This window comes from Mytilus trossulus, chromosome 13 (assembly GCF_036588685.1).
Source record: "Mytilus trossulus isolate FHL-02 chromosome 13, PNRI_Mtr1.1.1.hap1, whole genome shotgun sequence".
NCBI lineage: Eukaryota > Metazoa > Mollusca > Bivalvia > Mytilida > Mytilidae > Mytilus > Mytilus trossulus.
In genome coordinates, this window is record NC_086385.1 from 43,726,925 (window position 1) to 43,748,248 (window position 21,324).

Here is a 21,324-nt window from a genome sequence, read left to right on the forward strand (position 1 = left end):
AGATAGATATTTTTATTTATTTATAGAGAGTAACACATATGGATTACACCAATTTTCAATGAGGCTCTCTTTAAACAGTATGTTTCAAATAAATACAACCTCTGTATAATACCATAGAATACATATGCACATGTATTGACTGAAAACACTCAAGAGATAACATTTATCTAAGTACTTTTTATAAGTTGAACACTTAATATATATGACTGTTTGATTTCGCGATTTCGCGTTTTCGCGTTTTCGTATCGTAAGTTAATCAATGCATTTGATGATAAAAAAAAACAGCTCCCTATGAACATTGGACCGTTTGGGCTATTTTTTAAGGTTGAAAGCGCGCGTCTATTGAACTTTAATATATACGGAAAATGCATTGCATATTATCGTTTCTTTTGTTGATTAGTAAATATACATGTTTTGTGTGTAGTCTACCTTCACTATGATCTAAAATAGTGTTGAAGAAATCACAAAAACAAACGCACAATAAAATTAAAACCAGAAAAGTACTCAACTTATTAAATAATGTTTTATAAACGATAGAAATTACAAAATATTACAAGTACAATACCAATGGCAAATCAACCATTAGCGTGTATTAACAAATGTCAAACAATTTGAGTTGCAACTTAGACGCACAGGCAATTCATCTATAAAGATATGTTTTTGATTAAAAAATTGCTTGATTCTAAAGTTTAATGAAAAATTGTCTAAGACGGGAAGTGAACAAAATGATTTGTTGCCATTGAAAATAAGGGAATAATGCTATGACATGTTGATTTAAATAAAAATTTCTTGTTTCTAGCTGTATGTTGTTAAAGGGAAGAGGCTGTTATTTAATACATTCGAAGGGAATCGGTTTGTCCCCCCCCCCCCCCCCAAAAGTCCCAAAAACATAAATGGTATGTTCTTTCCTAAGTTTATCAATTATCTATTTATCATTCTCTTATTTTAGAAATGTCTAGTGATTTCAGTTGGATAATAAAAAGGCAATACGGCGATAACCGGGGACCAGAAAAAACCAAATCGGTGATAAGATTAATCAAAAGTTTGGAAGTTACAACATTTCCAGACAGAATTTTCTTCGATCTTCCTGAACAAATCTTATGCCTGTTCATCGCACTTCTCAGTGAAGATAACTGTTACTTTGTAAATAATACATTCACACACGCATTAATTCAATCTTTGACAGAAACAAAAAGTAAGATAGTTCTCGACGTTGCTCAGGAAACAATGTTAAAGACGGAAAAGGTGCTTGATTTTGATATGTCTATTCCAGACAGATATTTCATGTTGAGGACATTGGTAGGATGGACGCTTCCACCTGATCCCGAGGATTCTGATTAAGTTGTCGACGTCCTCTCTCAAGCTGGCACATTTTTAGTATTTTCATCGTTATGTTAGTACCTCTCAGAGCAGACATCAATTATGTTTAATGTCGTTTATTGAAGTGTGATTAATGTAAAATAAAGAAGATATCTTTAATCTTAGTTCTATGAAACTGTCCTTATTAATGCAACCTTTGAACAGCTTATATACTAGTATAGCAATTCAAAATTCACTGTTGAGAATATATACAAAAGTTTTTTTTCTTTCTCTTTTTCTAAAGATATCTCCCATGACAGACTATACAAGCTTATCAACAAGTGAACAAGGAGATGTCCAACGTATCCTTTACGACAAGTTCAATATTGAAGATACATGTAGTTTCAATTTAATAACAACAAACTTAACGAATGTCTAAAACAGAGCTAACTCGATTTCTCAAACAAACACATGATCAGTGTTACATTCAGCCTACATTGGTTTTATTTCTTGAAGAAGTTTCATTGTCGCCATCAATTTATTGAACATAACACAGTGAGTGTCTCCAAGCTAATAGGGTTCTTATGTTATTTGTAATGTATGTACCGACTTTAAATAAAATTTCTATGCCTATGTCTATGTCTATGTCTTTGTCTAGGAGGCCCATTTTCCAAATTTGTCCCGTTGTATCACCGGATTTAACTAATGGGTGATACTACGAATGGCGTATGCGGAACAGAATTTGCTTACACTTCTGAAAAAAAAAACGGAAATAACTCCCGGTTTTTATAAAAGTTCATTTGACCTATTAAGCTTTAGTTTTTGTTTTTCTGTTTGAATGTTCACATGGTTTGTGTATGTCGTGTTCTTTATTTGGTATGTCTTTCCATGAGGTTCTATAAACACATGTATTGTCTGATTACGATATGAAAAGGGTTCAATCACTTAATTATAACACCATTATTCTCAATAGCTGTTACCTTATGAAGATTCAGCATATACTCTTTTGCAGTTTAATACGTTGGTTTTTACTATTTATCTAGTCACGCATCTTATACAGTGAAGTGGGTTTTTTTTGTGTTCAGTTAACTATTTGATAAAACTTCCTTAACAAGCAAAAAGAACATGAGTTGCTTAGAGAGTTATTTTATGGCGGCTTTTCCAATGGAGAAATATCAAACATTTTGCGGTGCAAATATGAAATGCGACTGAGGTACAAGTGTAAATATACTGAGTAAAAAAAGTGGACACATTTGACCACATTACAATATTCCTTAAATGAAAAATGGAGAACAAATTTAGTCATTTGTTTAAGTGTCTACCATAAACTTCGTTTACATAGCAAAATCATTTCTTCTTTGTCAATAAAACGTTAAAAACGTGGCTTGAAAAACACCGTTGTCAAATATTCCATACTGATTTTTTTGGGTGCCATTAGTAAGACCAAAATAATGTTTTTGAAATCGTTAGATGACCAGTTTTGCTTTTCCAGAAAGTTTTTACAGTCAAGGTTTGTCAAAACATGAACACCATCACATTTTTAACATATCCCCTTTTTCACTGTTTTTTTTTTTCGTGAACCAAATTTGTGCATTCTGAACACAAAAACCACAAAAATTGAACAAATGTAAAGTGTAAATGTAATGTGCTTAAGCAATATTCGTATTGTGATTTCATTATATTTAGAATATAAAAAATGAAAACTGTCTTTAATTTATACACTTTAATGTTCCTTAACATTTTAGACTCGAAGTATCCATGTAATTTCTACCCCTTTTTGAATGTCATGTTGTTACATTGAAAATAACTTTGGTATTTTTTTAATTGTCTAAGTTATGAACAATAAATACCTAGTGTACAATGTTTTTCAATTACATATTTTCATTACCAAATATGATTATACTTTCCCATTAGGTTTTTTCGTATGATCTGCGTATATCTTGTGGTATTAAGTATTACATTGATGTCACCGAAAATACTTTTGTTTAACAAATACGGAATTTGTTAATATCTTTTAATATACATGTGTTTCTGGATTCAGCACAAGACAAATACAGCGTCTTTTAAGAGCAATGGGATTGAAAAGAAGGTGTTCACAGATACCTATAAATGATGCTATTCAAGCAATAACTGTGAGTACTAATCTTAAACGCTACATCAATAAGTCTAATACAGTGACATTTCTCTGGCAACGGTACCGTTGAATAAATATGAGGCTATGCTCAGCATCTGGCAAATGATGACAATCAAAAACAAATCTAATAAGTTCACAAGTACCATGGTATCGCTCATCTGATTTAACTGTTAATTTTTCTATTAAGGATTAACTGATTTGCACAATCGGTAAAAATCAGCAAATCAGTAATTTTATAGAAAAAAACATCTTTTAAAACACTGTCTACCATGTTTTAACTGCAGCAATCTTGGCGAATGGGAAAACCGAGCGCTACTTATGAGACTCCTCGTGTTGTTATTGACTATGTGATAATCTTCATTTTTAATGATTTTATAATTATCAGGGCATTTCTATTTAATGTTTATGTGATTACGAAGGGTATTCTGATTGTTTGATTACCAATTACCAGGGAAAACATTTCATGATTATGTGATTACATTTGTAACTGAGTCAAAAGATAGCGAGTATGTCATTACCCGGTACCTCCTATGAGGGGTCTCATTTTTCAATATTTAAACCATGTTTCAATAACATCGGTATAGTGGTTTCACAGGAGATGACTAAATGTATAAGTTTCCGGGCGACGGACGCCGAATAATGGCAATAGGTCATATGGACCGTTTATATGTAAAATACCCCCTGTCTCGATTCACATCATTTTTAATATATGAAATCATCAGCAAATAGGCTAACAAAAGAAACGCAGCTTTTTTTTAAATCTTATTAAACATCTTTGTTTGTATATATCTGCAGACAGAGAAAATGAGTAGTGGAAATTGCTTAGGATACAGAGCTATGACAAAGCGGTTACTTTCTAAACATGGATTACGTATACCAAGGTAAACAAAAAATGTACATAAAATCAGGTATGCGTCTGTATGTTTTTATTTCCTTATTCACATGCCTTAACTTTTCAACATTAATTAAAATATTTGTGACCTCTTAATATTCAGATGTATCTAATTATTTATTTTCATCATGAAATTATATCTTGACCCTTTAATGATTTTTTTAATAATTATTTTTATTACTAGCTACATGTACTTTTTTAAAAGAAACTGTGTTAATATTGCCATCTTTTGAGTCCTTTCTTTAAATTCCATTTATTATCCAGGGACACGGTTGCACATTTGCAGAAAATCATCGCCCCGGAAGGAGTAAATGATAGAAAGCACCATAGATTTACGAGACGTTCTTATATAAACAAGGGCCCAAATTACTTATTTTTGTAGTGAGAGCATGCATGTGCGTCACTATAGGATAACTATCTCCCACTTTACTATCAATATCCGTAGTTCCAAATTCTTAAATTTATAAGTCTATGCCATATCAATTAAATTTGGTATTATATCTTTTAGTTGTGCTAAAAGATCGTTAATGAAGTTTAAGACATGATAATGAATAACTGTTTTTGTCATTTCAGATATTCTAGAAGAATTCTTTGGCTACAAGTTGGAAGAACAAATAATAATCCTAAAGTTGTAGCAGGATTTTTTCTACAATGTCTCCGAGAAATAAAAGGTATGGCACTTTATTTATTTTTGATATAATAGTAATCCTTTGAAACCACGTTCTTTGACACTTGATTATCAGCACGACGCATATGACATTTATAGCTAAAGTGATTAAAAAGGGATCAGGCGTACATGGTTCACATGACAATCGATCATATGTTGTCAGCTGCAATGCATTACAAGTCGCTTCTTAAAAATGCCATAGGTCAGAGGTCGCTTTTAAGTGGGTCTTAATTCATTTGATTATTCAAGAATTAGAGTTCAGAGATCGCAAGTAGTGATTTAATCCAAGCTTAGTTGGTTGTCGAAAGTCGCCTCCTGCGATGCCCTTAGTCGCAGGTCGGATTTGACTCTCCCGAAGCCTAACTATAATTATCTTTTTGAATTTAAATTAGTAAATCAAATCTACCGATATGTCGTGTTCACATATTTACCTTTCCATTTTGAAATCCAATTAAGAAGACGACTTAACGGTAACGCACGATACGCTCACAGTCATGGACATTGTTCGTGTTGTTCTGATATGTATGTCAAAAGAAGGGTAACACACCTTCATGTATTTCATCAGGATTTTTTGTATATTCATGATGGTTTATGTTTTCTTTTATTTTGCATGCTCACAATTTCGATTTGTTCATTGTACCTTGAACTGAGGTTTCTTGTTACTCTTTTATTTCTTACCTTTACCTAATGATAAAGAACTTGATGGCCTAAATAGAATAGTGTGTATTTACCTTGCAGTAGGAACCCCAATTTCGATTCAATATATATTGCTCTTTATTTTTATTCTTATCTTTTTATTTGTTAGTCGAGTTAGACAGTTGTTTGGTATCAACTACAGCTTCTTTTTTTCTCTTGATTTAGTTCATATTTTTTAACTCACCTGAACAACAGCGTTTGCCTTCACAAGTCTTCTGTAAGTCCGTTGTCTTCAGTCCGTTGCCTGTTAACTTTTACGAAAATCCTTTCAAATCTATACTGAGTTAATTTTGTTTTCTAATTTAAATAGTACTTAGTTTGTTGATTACATCTGCCATCCAAAATGGCCGCCAGCGCTTAGAATATGCGTGTAATGGCTAAAATCTGAAGATCAGAAAGTAAAAATTAGAAAAACAAGCTCTACCTACTGACTATTTTGACAAAAATTGTCAAACAACTTTTTATTGAGTATTGCCCTTAAATGACGTTTTTTACCATTTTGTATGTTTTTGGTTATAATCTTGAGGTATATTATATAGATTTTTAAAAAGCAACATGATCAGCAAAACACAATCTACAAATAAGTCAGTAGGCCTGAAATCATCAGTTTACTCCTTACAGAATTGATTGTACTTTGATGGCGATTCATTACAATTGTTTGCAATTTTTGGCGGAAACTGTAGAAGATAAAGAAAGAAAAAACGCAGTAGTGACCAGCAAAATGATTTATTATAGTAAAATTTTGAACGCTCCTTCTTATATGCAAAGTTGCAAATTGGATGCATTATAATAAAATCTGAATGTTCATCCATTAGGTGTTCCACGTTGTGTTCGAACTGATAGAGGAACGGAAAATTCTGAAATCGCCAAATGGCAAATGGCATTTCGATGGAATCACCAAGACGATATGGCAGGAGAACACAGTTTTCTGATGGGATCATCACCAGCTAATCAGGTACATGTTATGTTTGAAACTGATTAAAATAATACTACAAATGTGTCAGAAGAAATCATTTTTCTTTCTTCAAAAGACAAGTATTTTTTGTACGTATAGTATGTTTATATAATCATATAATAATGCTCAACTTAATCATACAGATCAAAATTGTTTGGATTGTAAGGGTTTTCTATGGCAAGCCGTTCTCGTCGAAACTATGTTTAAACACTTTTTCGAAAAATTTACACACTGAGAATAAAAAAAAAAAGACACACTGACATTTAAAAAACCTAAAAACACACACTGAGCAATAGGAAATTTCATACCGAGATTTTAAAATTACACACTGAGATTTAAAAAAAATGCTTCAATTTTTTTAATGGTTTTGTTTAACCAATAACAGATTATAAAACTCATCATTATCGAAACGTTACAAGTAATTTGCCATATTGTTGTAAAACGAGAAAAATAATTAATTAACAAAAGTTTTACCAGAAATTTTAAACTGACATTGCCATGTATTATATTGGCAGAGAATCGAGCGATGGTGGTTATCAAATAGGCAAGGCGGCGGCCAATTCTGGATTGCTTTTATGAAAGATCTTCAGGATACAGGGATATTTTCAAGTGCAAACCACTTACAAGTGTAAGGTTAACAGTTTGTTAATGACTTTGAACCATAGTGAATATTTAAAAAAAAAAACCACACACACACACACAAAACCACCAGAGAAGAATTGTTATAAGAGTACGAAATATTGTCATATAAAAAAATTCTTATAGGAGTTCTTTGCTAAATACAACAACACAAGAAACCAAACAAACATCCTTCTAAACTTACTGCACCTTTGAATATAGATTTATTCGTAAGGGTTATTATTATGATATGGTTGTCAAATCTTTACCATTTGTATTTGTAGGACGGAACATTGATTCCCTTTAAGTTTCCTTGATACATTCCTAATTCCTTGTTCATATTTTTCATATAACCGTTTACTTTAGGTTACTGCCTGTTAATATTATGGTCTCTCTCGGGGAATCCTGAACTTTATAAATTGTTTATGACGCTATGGTATGAAATCACCTGAAGTATTATAGCTGACGTTCTAGTCTAAGAGGTCTTATATCATGTATATAGCTGTTACTTAACAGTGAGCATTCTAAGTATGCGACACCTTTTTATTACATAAGTTCGATTTTATATGTTTTTAGTTGAAGTGCTGACCTTTAATATTTAACCCCGCCGCGTACAATACGTGCCTGTCCAAATCCAGGAACCAGGAAATGCTTTCTTTCTGCAGTTTACGTCTTCAAATGAGTTTTGTTAACTCCTGATTTCGATTATTTTTAGCACAACATTATTTAGACAAATTATAAAAGTAATAAAAGTGATAATAATAGACGAGAATGCACTTCGAAACACACTTTAGTCAGTCGGCAAACATGATATAATATATAGAATGTAATAGAAAATAAATATGCAATGTATTCTTAAATCCGTAGTAAAAAAAACATTTATCTAGCAAACGCACAAGTTATAAATCAAAACTATCTACTTTATTCATGAGAAGCGAATGAGGTAGGAACATAACTGTTTTCTATACTGAAACCTACTGTCTGTTTAACTAGTTATCAAAAGTACCAAGATTATAATTTAGTACGCTAGACGAGCGTTTCGTCTACAAAAGACTTATCAGTGAGGCTCATATCAAAATATTTATAAAGTCAAACAAGTGCAAAGTTGAAGAGCATTAACAACAGACTTACAAAAGGAAAATAACTAATCTCATTCACTGCTTGATGCATTGGAATTGAAAAACAATCAGATAATTACTTGATAAATCTTGTATATTTTTAACCTGGCAGTAAAGAATGCCTAAAATTCATCAAGGCGAATGACTTAAGAAATTAAAAGCATTATCAAGATTTGCAATGTACATTGTACTCCGTATTGCACAGATTTCATACGGTGAATTTATAGAAAACAAAATCTGTTTTTTTATGATCAAAGAAATATAATATCAATACCATCTCAGTTCTTTGAGCATGATAATGAATGTAAGGAATAAGAAATTATTGCATATAATGACATGAATGTTCAAAAGGTATGTCATAATAAATCTAACGATGTACAAAAGGTGTCAATAATTTTTGTCGAGCCTGCAACTTTTGTGGCAGAAAACTCGACATGGGGGTCGTTATACGGCGGCGGCGGTGGCGTTAGCTAACTTCTTAAAAGGTTTATATTTTAGAAGGTGAAATACCTGGATGCTTCATACTTTGTATATAGATGCCTCATGTTACAAAGTTTCCATCAGTCACATGTCCAATGTCCTTGACCTCATTTCCATGTTTCAGTGACCACTTGAAAAAAGTTCAGAATTTTTGTAATGTTGAATTATCTCTTATTATAAGTAATAGGATAACTATATTTGGTATGTGCGTACCTTGCAATGTCCTCATGCCCGTGAGACAGTTTTCACTTGACCTCGACCTCATTTCATGGATCAGTGAACAAGGTTAAGTTTTGGTGGTGAAGTCCATATCTCAGATACTATAAGCAATAGGGCTTGTATATTTTTTGTATGGAAGGACTGTAAGGTGTTCATGTCCAACTGGCAGGTGTCATCTGACCGTGACCTCATTTTAATCGTTCATTGGTTATAGATAAGTTTTTGTGTTTTGGTGTAGTTTTTTCATACTTTATGCAATAGGTATACTATATTTGTTGTATGGAATGATTGTAAGGTGTTCATGTCTAGAGGGCTGATGTCATCTGACCTTGAACTCATTTTCATGGTTCAGTGGTCAAAGTAAAGTTTTTAAGTTTTTGTAATTTTATCTTATATTATATGCCAAAGGTCAACTATATTTGGTGTATGGAAATATATTATGGTTTATATGTCAGTCCCGCAGGTTTTATTTTACCATGCCCTAAATTTCACGGTTCATTGCACAGTGTTGAGTTTTTGTGTTTTGATCTATTTTTCTTAAACTATAAGTAATAGGTCAACTATATTTGTTGTAGGGAAGCATTGTTAGCTCTATATGTCTGTCTGGCATGTTTCATCTGACCTTGACCTCATTTAATGGTTCATTGGTCTTTGTTTGGCTATCTTGGTTAATGTTACGTTTATGTGACAGTTGTAATAAAGCTTTATATTTAGGACTATCAACATAATAGCAATGATTAGTAAAGAAGGCGAGACATTTCAGTGTGTGCAACCTTGTTGTGAGATTTAGATTCCTCTTATTCATGTGTTTTGCCAACTTTTTTGTAATGGAATTATACGTTACTGTTATACAAGTGAGAGATTTAGCTAGCTATAACACCAGGTTAAATCCACAATTTTACACATTCGAAAATGCCGGTACAAAGTCAAGAATATGACAGTTGTTTTCATTTCGATTAATGTGTTTTAGCTATTGGTTTTGTCATTTGTAAAAGACCTTTCAGTTTTTGGAATTTTTCTTGGAGTTCAAAAATTTTATAATTTGATTATTTAAAAAGACTTTTTTAAGAATAAAAACATCATTACTCTATGTGAAAATGCATATGTTTTAATTTTTTTTTAAAGAAGGCTAAAAAAATTGCAAAACATAATCACATTGTGACATTTTATGACATTTGACTCCTTTCAGATAGGCATAGTTGTACATGCAAGTGAAATACAAGATACTGTTCAATTATCTTGCATACTTTTAAAGCTTTGTTTAAACGTAACATACCATAAACACTCATGGTCTTATTAAACATTCATTTCCTTTATCATAGTTTATTCGCAAGAGCTAGCTAAATTTTGATAACTTTTCTTGTTTACCCTTATGCATTGTTTATTGAAACGCGGAGTAAATAAAAAGATTCATTATTATATTACCAATTATCATAATACTTTTAATCATTCATGTATACAGAGACAAATCAGAAAATGGGTGACTGTTAATCTCAACTGTGGTGTTTTGTTCAAACTGACAATTCAACCCTTATAAGTCAGACAGGAAACTCCAGCTAATCTGATCAATTATATATTATAAAAGAGTATGAATTCGAAATCATCGTTATTTTACCAATACCAATAAAACATTATAAAGTCAATAGGTTATGGAAATTTAAGTATTTCATTTATTTTATTAAGTTATTATCTACTATTAACAAAAATCATAACCATGTCTAAGCTGCTACCAAAGATACGGACAACTAAATTGTTATAAGTTACACACATAATAAAGACTTTAAACGCAGGCAGTCATTAAATTTCATCTCCATTCGAAAGGAACAAGACTTCTTAAGAGATCGATAAGTAGTAGCAGAAATTAATCGAGCAAAAGCAAAACCTCTAATTTGACAGTCCCTTTGGTATCTTTCGTCCCTCTTGTTTTGATAGTCCATGAGACAACTAGAAACCAAATTGAAAGACGTATACTGCACAATAATTGATCTACAAAAAAACTATAATGAAATAAAACATTCAAACAATTCAAACGAGAAAATAAACGGTTTGAAGTATGTACAAAACAAAAGTTTAAAAAAAATTATAACTCAGTTAATGTGACGGTTTCAACATGTTTGCTGGTGTTAATTGATGCTTTCAATATGACAGTTGTTATCTTTTCGTTTGATATGTTTGAGCTATGATTACCATTTGATTAGGAATTTTCTTTTTTCAATATTCCTTAGAGTTCAGTATTTCTGTTATGTTACCATGTCTCTCCTATGTACACACACACTTATAGAACATGCTGTTAATATTTATGTTAGGAGAGGAAATGTCAAGCATTATTCCATATGATATTTTATCATAGTTTATTCGCAAGAGCTAGCTAAATTTTGATAACTTTTCTTGTTTACCCTTATGCATTGTTTATTGAAACGCGGAGTAAATAAAAAGATTCATTATTATATTACCAATTATCATAATACTTTTAATCATTCATGTATACAGAGACAAATCAGAAAATGGATGACTGTTAATTTCAACTGTGGTGTTTTGTTCAAACTGACAATTCAACCCTTATAAGTCAGACAGGAAACTCCAGCTAATCTGATCAATTATATATTATATTTGTTTTGAAATTAAAGATGAATGTATTCATGTATATTGAATAATTACTTTACCAAATTCGTAACTATTGTAATAATTATTGACATTGCTTATTATATTGACTCTAAACCTGTTTTGTATAAATGTGAGGGTTTTGTATGAAAAATACAGTTTCGATAATAATAAATAAATCCATAAAATTTCTTTGCAAAAAGCTATACAGAATTATTTTGTCTCTATTTCTTAAATATATAGCTACTTACCCGCATAGGCTAAATTAGCGACAAAGAACCCCATTCTTGATTTTTTATTTCGTTTCATCAATAGTCCAATAACAATAATATTCAATATAACAATTCCACCGAATATACTTAAGGAAATCCACTTAAATATTCCTTCAAAAATCTAAAGTAAAGTTGTTAAATATAGCGTATGAAATACACATGAAGGGACAGACAGTACATACTTTTCTTATGAATATACTAAAGAAGATCCACTTAAATATTCCTTTAGAAATTTATTTATAAAATATGAGGTATTGAACGTATTTCAGCTGACCGGTATTTTAATTTCCGGTCTTAATTTTTACCATACATGTATAACTACAGTTTAAGCTGCTGAATCCTTCTTATTGTCATATTTTTTCAATTTTGTCTGCTTTAGTTGACCACCGAATGTGATCAATATAACGGAACTGTACCCGAATGTCATAACCATAAGTGTAACCAAGTATAACCTACCATTTTCTTCAGACAAAGCATGTATCAATTTAGGAGTTTAACAGCAGTATTTCGTTTAGTCTTTTGATTGACAGCGTTTTATTTTGCGAGTTTTATGGAACTTTGTAATTCGCCTTAGCGTTCAGTATTTTTGTAATACTTTTTTGTATACTGTTCTTTACTTTAACAACCATACAGACTTGTATTTTAAAAACATATTTTTATTCATAAGACAATCGAGAAATATTTGTCCCTAACATTGTTCACACTGCTAACACTGCATTCCAATTTTATTTTAGTCGAACTATGATTGGCAAGCCATAGTTTACAATATTTCTTTTCATGTCACATGTGGAGCATGATCTGCTTACACTTCCAGATCACCCCAGTGTTTTAGAGGATTCGTCTTGCTTACTGTTCGGGTTTTTATGTTGTGTCTTGTGAACTATTATTTATCAGTTTTATTTTAACTGTATAGCCATGCATGACGTTGTTCGTTTTTTTCGATCTGTTTGACTCTCCCTCTGGTATCTTACGGCCATCTTATGCAATATTTGAACCGATATCAATTATATAGAAAGAAATAACCAATATGCATTAAGTTGACATAGCACAGCCTTATGTGAAATATATAGGACGCTGATTGTTGTGTTCTAGTACGTGAGGAAAAACTAATTTAGTTAATTTGGCTTACTTTCATCTTTCTGGTTGATCCATTCGCTGCATCATTGGCGAAGATGGTTTTGTTGGTATAAATCTGTGTTATATTGTCTTCATTCATGGTTGTTAAACATGTTAGCTGAAAAACATAAGATAATAATCTAATTTTGGATGTAACGCGTTTTCTAATTGGCTGACGTCGTTATGTTTATCAGCCCATAGACATAATTTTGTCAAGTGACGTCAATAACGCTTTATCATAGTTTACTACGATTTAAAATGGAATTTAGAATTAAATTATTAGAAATGACTGTAACATTTTTTCTGCCTATTCGAAATTACATTAAATTTGTGTTGCACACATTTCGCTAATAACCTGCTACGCATGTTATCCAGTATGTACCACATTTTTTATGTTATTTCGTCATAGACAGAAAAAAAATATCAGTCATTCCTTAAATAAAATAACATCATTGTTTTAGAACAGGATGAGTAGTAACTGTAATTGTAAAAAAAGAGCCAACCAAGAAGGCGTTTGAAACGTCAAAGTATGAAATTAACTTTCGACATAAAATGAAGAACATGTGATACAATCGCCAATGAAAGACATATTAACCACAATTGATAGTGTAAAACACGTCTATCAGATTTTGCACAAATATCATTTAGGATGCTTAATTTAATAAGTTATCATTGGGTCCAGGATTATAATTTAGTACGCCAGACGCGCGTTTCGTCTTCGTAAGACTCATCAGTGACGCTCAAATAAAAATATGTTTAACGCAAAACATGTACAAAGTTGAAGAGCATTGAAGATTAAAAATTATAAAAATTTGTGATTAATACGGCTAAGGTTATCCCTGGGATAAGAAAATCCCTTGTTATTCGTAAAAGTCACCGGCATTACAAAATGTGAAACAATTCTAACGAGAAACACATCTTATTGATTTATGAGGAATACAACAGACAAACTAAAAAAGGGTGGATCCATATGAACAACCCATGTTTTACAATGATCTATCTATCATTATTAGTGCATGTAATATTTTGCTTCTAATGTTATTTTGAAAGTTATCGTTGATCCTTTTGTAGTGCAATCTATTAAAGAAGTACACTAGTTCGCAACAGTTTTATTTTTGCCATTTCAACAAAAACATTACATCATTTTTTCTTGAGCTATAAACTTACAAAGTATTAAGAACGGATTGGAATTAACATATTTTAATACATACAGCATATACATTTTCCACATAACAAATTTATGTACAAAATCAGACAGTTTTCAACTTAATGTATATATGCAATTGATATAATAAAGCGTTTGAAATAGCATTTAGGAATTTTCCGTTTTGAATTTTCCTCCGAATTTAGTATTTTTTGTTATTTTACTTTAAATTTTCATTCAATATTCTACATGTATATGGTATTTCTTATTGTATTATTTACAATCGCACACACAGAAAATATTGCGGTCACAATCCTGAACACTCATATATTTTATTTATCATAGCAACAAACTGTATGATATAACTACGTTTTATTTTCTTTCAACAAAAATTCAGAATTTTATTTTGTTTATTCCTGACAGAAATAAACAAATCAACACTTTGGATTGTATGCTATTTCGAGTTATTAAAAAAACTCAAGGTCACTGTTTTTCTATTACACAAAATGGGTTGAATTGACACAATTCATTCTGAATTACTTCCTATTATTGATTTTCAGGATTTACCAATTCCAGATTAGTTTTGTATCAATAACACGGTTTTAATGCTTTAAGTGTATGTTGATTCATATACTTAATTCAAATAAAACTCCCTTGCGATTCGTTACGTTTTTACCAGACTGTTTTCAAAAAGTAAACTACTAATGTCAACAGTACAATGGATGTTAGCTTTTAAGATTATTCAATTTGGAATTAATTATACGCTTAACAGTTAGTGTACTGGTGAATGAATTTTTTAAGATTGATGTTAATTTTTATTTCATATACGAAATGATTGTTTTATCTAATCAAATAATTTACAAATTAATCAAAACTTGTATCATTTTATAAACAAAGACATACGTTAGTTGTTGAGGCAACATATATTTAAAACCTACGTTTTATTTTCAGTTTAAAACAATTTCAGTAATTGATAAAGTTTTATTAGATATAAGAATATGTTGTATGAGTGCCAATGAGACAACTTTCCATCCAAATAACAATTTATAAAAGTAAACCATTAAAGGTCAAGGTTTGACCATCAACATGGATCCTTGGCTCACACGAACAGCAAGTTATACAGAACCCCACACATTAGTAATGTAAAACCATTCAAACGGTAAAACCAACGGTCTTATCTATATAAAAACGAGAAACTAGAAACTATATAAACAAACAACAACTACTGTACATCAGATTTCTCACTTTGGATTTGTCATTATAGCGTTATGTTGTTATATGTTAAGTATCAAATAAATGCAAGTAACTGTTTTTTTTTATAATGCAGAACAGGGAGAAAATAATCCTGAATTACTTCGGAATCCTTAATTTAGTTTGAGGATATCGTTTACAATTATCTTTGTGTGTGTTGATTCTTATATCAAATTTAAAAAAAGCTCCCCTATGAGTCTTTGATATATATCAAACAATTTTAAAAAAGATTACTATTAAATGTCAACAGTGCAATGAATGTAAGCTAAAAGTTTATTCAAGTTACAAAGAAATGTCCTTATTCAAGTTAGTGTGAAATTATTTAACTTAACCTTTTTGTGTTACTTAAGAATTATTTGACGATCCTGTTCTGAAACTCCTAGGCGAATTGTTTTGTTGCACAGAATAATTTTATTAGTTGTTAAAGAATAGTTGGCACATCATTAACAATTGAAATGCTTCAGATGCGCATATCAACAATCAAAGTCTATTCGGTAATGGTCGAGTCGTGAATATTTTAAAACAAATCAGACCTTTGCAGGAAGGAAATTTTTTTAACGTTTTTGATGACTTCAAAATTCTATAACTAGCTAAAAAATAAACGGACACAGTCGTACATGTAATAAAGATAGATAATGTTACTGAATTGACAGATAAAAGCAAACTCCCCAGAAATGAACTCCGAGAAAAACTCTAAAGGGAGAGTCCCACATCAAATAATTCAGATAACAATTTCCAAATTTCGAAAGACAGGTGATACATTGGCACATGCCTTGTAACATATCCATTTAGTTAGTTTTAGTTTGATGTTATATTATTAAGATAAAACAGTTTTTAATTTATTTTACCATTTGGTTTAATTATGAACTAATGGTTTGTTACCATGGCTACTGCAGCCATTTTGAAAATTACAAAAAAATATTGTATCACAAATACAATTTCCACTATGTTTGACAAATTGGGAAACATTATTATTTTTCGCAGTTTTGCTGTTTCCATGGAAATAATGGCCACACAACACATTACTCTGGAGCAAAATTTCTCTTAGAATAATATTATTATTTAGTTCTATTAATATTGTACATTCGATTCAAAAAACTATTGTTATCAAAAAATTATTGAAGAATCAGTATAATACTTAACATAAAAAAGAAACTTATAATGACAAAATGTCACCCCTACTCTGTTGAGAGTGTCATAATAAAGGATAAGGAAATCTGGATTGGAGCGAATGTTTGCGTAGGTTTATCAGGTGGTAGAAAAGTAGTCTCCCGATGTGTGTTTTTCAATCAAATAAATGATTTTCTTTGAAGTATAAGATCATTATAAACCTAGGTATGTATTACTTATGAACAATTATGTTGTGAATTATTTCAAATTTCGCATTTATTCTTTTATAAGAAAATATTGTGTCTACTTATTTGCTTGATGTTATGTTATATTATCTAACAAAAAGAAATATATTTTAGTCGTTTAATAATAACGATAAAGGTATTCCATAAACGAGAGAGATAATGTAAATGGCATAACACGATTTATCATGGTTTGCATTACAATAAAGAGAGAATTGTTGGATAAACCAGAGAGTCCTTTATTGGGTTAAAAATAGAGCTACTGTTTTATATTAGCTATAGCGTTTTTACATTTTAGTTCAGTAATAATTTCTGATTCATGTCTCGCATTTGTTTTAGAAATACCTTGTATGTTGCTTATCTGCAGATTTAGTACAAATAAAGCCAGGGGACTGCGCATGTGCGTGAAGGAAGACATTGTTGACTTTGGCTCTCCATTTTTTTTCTGGAAAAAAGTTTAAAACAGACCAAATTCGTGTTTTTTGCAGACAACATATTTTTCAGAGTTGCACTACACATTGTAATTCATAAGTAGACCAAAGTACTTACAGAATAGATTTTTGAAATCAGGCAATCTGATAAACTAATATCCCGGCAGTTAGATCACATAATTCAATCAGCTGAAAGGTGACTTCCGGTGTAAACAAAGCACTCTCAATAAAAGGCCATATATGTTTAATCGTTACTAAAATTACTCATTTGTGTACATATTGTGACTTAGGGAAGCAACTGGGTACGAAAATAACCTCATCTATAGCTAATACTTGTATCATATTGTGTGTCCTCACAGGTCCAGTCCAACCACTACGCCAGTAAGTCACGTTTCAACATGTTTCATCATCAAGTGTAGTATTCACTCTCACTCGCTCTCTCTGTCCATAGTTGTTTTACTGTTTCAGATCACATGTCACGAAATTTATTCTACAATCGAGTATGATGAACATGTGGCTAGCTCAGATATCACTTTTAGTACATGTCAACCTTTTGCATTGTCATCATTCATCTTACATGTAGATAGAAGTGAATTCTTAAGTCATGAAGGCATTGGAACAAGGGTTAGCCTTAAATCGTACCCTTTTTCATCAGAATTTAATGAAAGGGTAACATGGCAATACCATGAGTACTATACCACCAAATGTATATCCCTATATGTCATATAAAAATTATTGTCAAAGAAACACCCCAGTGACCAATTAAAACCAAGCAAATTACTGTTGTTTTTCATACTACTCAATATAACACAATAAAATGACATTGAAAGCAACCCTGGCCCAAGTAATGGCAGCACAAGATACATGTGTGGCACATGTGATGATGTTGTGACTTGGGAACACAGAGGTATCGTTTGTGAAACTTGCGATCAATGGTATAATATTGATTGTCAAAACATACACAGTAATACATATGATCTACTAAATGATAGCATGATAAGTTGAAATTGTTCAATTTGAGAAAATCCAAACTAAAGCACATGTCCTTTCGACTTACATGGTGCAAGTTCATCTAATCCATTTGAAAGTCTATATCATCATTCAAATTATGTTTGTGGCATGAAAACACCAACAGACTCATTTAAACCATATCACCAGTGTAAACCAATACGTACAAATAAAACAAAAACAAATTGTAAAAAACCTTTGCGAATACTTAACATCAATTTTCATTCTATCAAACGTAAACAACACATTATTCAAAATATTATTGATAGCACTAAACCGGATATTGTAATCGGAACAGAAACTTGGCTCGACTCTACAATAAAAGACATTGACATCTTTCCTGAAGAGTACACACTATACAGAAAAGACAGAAAAAATAAGCAGGGTGGCGGTGTACTCATTGCAATAAAATCAGAAATTTATAAGTGATGAAGTTGAAAACCTTACATCTAATGATAAATGTGAAATGGTTTGGGCAAAATTGAAATTAAGGGTAGCAAATCACTTTATATATCATCATTTGCCAACCCAAAACCATCTGATGATCAAAGCATGAAGTGGATCGACACATCTGTTAGGAGAGTTACTCAAATAAAAAATGCAGCTATATTAATTGGAGGAGATTTTAATCTCCCAGGGTGGGATTGGAAAAACAAAATGCTTAAACCAAAATCAACCCACCAAAATATACATTATGATTTTTGGAAATACTTTGGATGAAACGGGATTGGTACAATTAATTGAAAATCCAACAAAAAGGGACAATATATTAGATGTCATGATCGCAAATTTACCAAACCAGGTTCAACGAATTGAAATCATGCCGGGAATCTCAGATCACGACATTGTCTTTATAGAATTCAAACTAACACCATCTTGGCTAAATCAAACACAAAGAAATGTGCCGATTTACAACAAGGCAAACTGGGAACCAATGAAAAAAGAAGTAATTAACTTACAACATACTATACAGTAAAAGGTTAATGCACATACTGTTGATGAACTGGCTAGAATTCAAAACAAATCTCAATGAACTAGTCAGTGAGCATATTCCACACTAAAAGCTAACTTCAAAAATTCAAACTCCATGGGTATCATTTGAAACAAGAAAATTAATGAAAAAGAGACTCAGACTCTATAAAAAGATGAAAAAGTCTGGAAATGACAACATGAGAAACAAGTATAAGCAAATTCAACATCAGGAACAAAAACAACTCAGACAATCATACTGACAATACATTGAAAATATTGTAACACCAAAACCAGATAAAAACAAATTTTCCAACATGAAAAAATGTTGGTCTTATATTAAAGGCAAAAAACTGACTACAGTGGAATAACATCACTTAAGCAGAATGGGAAACTTATTACTGACACCAAACAAAAATCTGAGGAACTTAACAGGCAGTTTCAATCAGTTTTCTTAGAACCAAACAAAATCATTGCTACTAAATTTGAAAACAATCAATACATGCAACAGAAAACAGCGTACCCTACCATGCCCGACATAAATATCACCATCCAAGGTATATCAAAACTACTTCTAAATTTAAACCCATCCAAGGCAAGTGGACCAGACGAACTTAAGCCACGTCTTCTTAGGGAGTTGGCACATTAAATTTCACCAATACCATGCCTTATATACCAAAAATCATTAGACACTGGCAAAGTCCATACTGACTGGCGTACTGCACATGTTTCACCCATCTACTAGAAAGTTCCAAATATAATCCAGAGAATTTTAAACCTATTTCTTTGACATGCATATGTTGTAAACTTATAGAACTTGTTGTAGTTAGCGCAATCATGACACACGCAGACAAACATAACATCCTGTATCCCCTACAACACGGTTTTCGAAAAAAAAACATATCTTGTGAAACTCAACTTTAAGAATTTGTAGATGATGTCACTAAAAGTATGGAAAAATCAAAACAATGAGGAATACAACAGACAAAATGAAATAGGTGGATCCATATGGAAAACCAATGTTTTATATTGATCTATTTATAATTAATTATTAGTGTATGTAATATTTTGCTTCTAATGTTATTTTGAGAGTTATCGCTTATCCTTTTGTTTTGCAATCTATTAAAGAAGTACACTAGTTCGCAACAGTTTTATTTTTGCCATTTCAACATAAACATTACATCATTCTTTCTTGATCTATTAACTCACAAAGTGTTGGATTGGAATTAACATAGTTTGATTCACACAGCATATAAATTTTCCACATTCCAAATATATGTACAAAATCAGACAGTTTTCAAATTAATGTATACATCATGCAATTGATATATTGAAGCGTTTGAAATAGCATTTTTGAATTTTCCGTTTTGAATTTTCCTCGGAATTTAGTATTTTTGTTATTTTACTTTAAATTGATATTCACGATTCATGTATATGATATTTCTTATTGTATTATTTAGAATCGCACACACAGAAAATATTGCGGTCACCATCCTGAACACATATAAATATTATTTAATATAGCAACAAACTATATGATATAACTACGTTTTATTTTCTTTCAATAACATTTCAGTATTTGATTTTGTTTATTCCTGACAGAAATGAAAAACACACTTTGGATTGTATGCTGTTTCAAGTAATCAAATAAACTCAAGGTCACTGATTGTCTATTTCACAAATTGGGTTGAACTGAAACAATTCATTCTGAATAACTTCCTTTTATTGATTTTCAGGATTTACCAATTCCAGTAGTTTTGTATCAATAACACGGTTGTAATGCTTTTAGTGTGTGTTGATTCCTATACTTAATTCAAATAAAACTCCCTTGCGATTCGTTACTTTTATACCAGACTGTTTTCAAAAGGAAATTACTAATGTCAACAGTACAATGGATGATGGCTTTCAAGATTATTCAATTTGGAATAAATTATACACTTAAAAGTTAAGGTAGTGCTGAATGATTTTTTTAAGATTGATGTAAACTTTAATTTCATATACGAAATATTTTTTTTTTCTAATCAACTGATTTACAATTTAATCAAAACTTATATCATTTTAAAAACGAAGACAAACATAAATTGTTAAAGCAACATATATTT

At 31.1% G+C, this 21,324-nt stretch overlaps 1 protein-coding gene across 1 annotated transcript; it reads left to right on the top strand.

The window, feature by feature from the left end:
• Positions 1–4,866: 4,866 nt before the first annotated feature.
• On the top strand, positions 4,867–7,275 carry LOC134694398 (uncharacterized). Its single transcript, XM_063555406.1, has 3 exons — positions 4,867–4,996; positions 6,504–6,643; positions 7,159–7,275. The coding sequence occupies exons 1-3, from the start codon at positions 4,867–4,869 to the stop codon at positions 7,273–7,275; spliced, it is 387 nt and encodes a 128-aa protein (XP_063411476.1).
• The last annotated feature ends 14,049 nt before the right edge of the window (positions 7,276–21,324 follow it).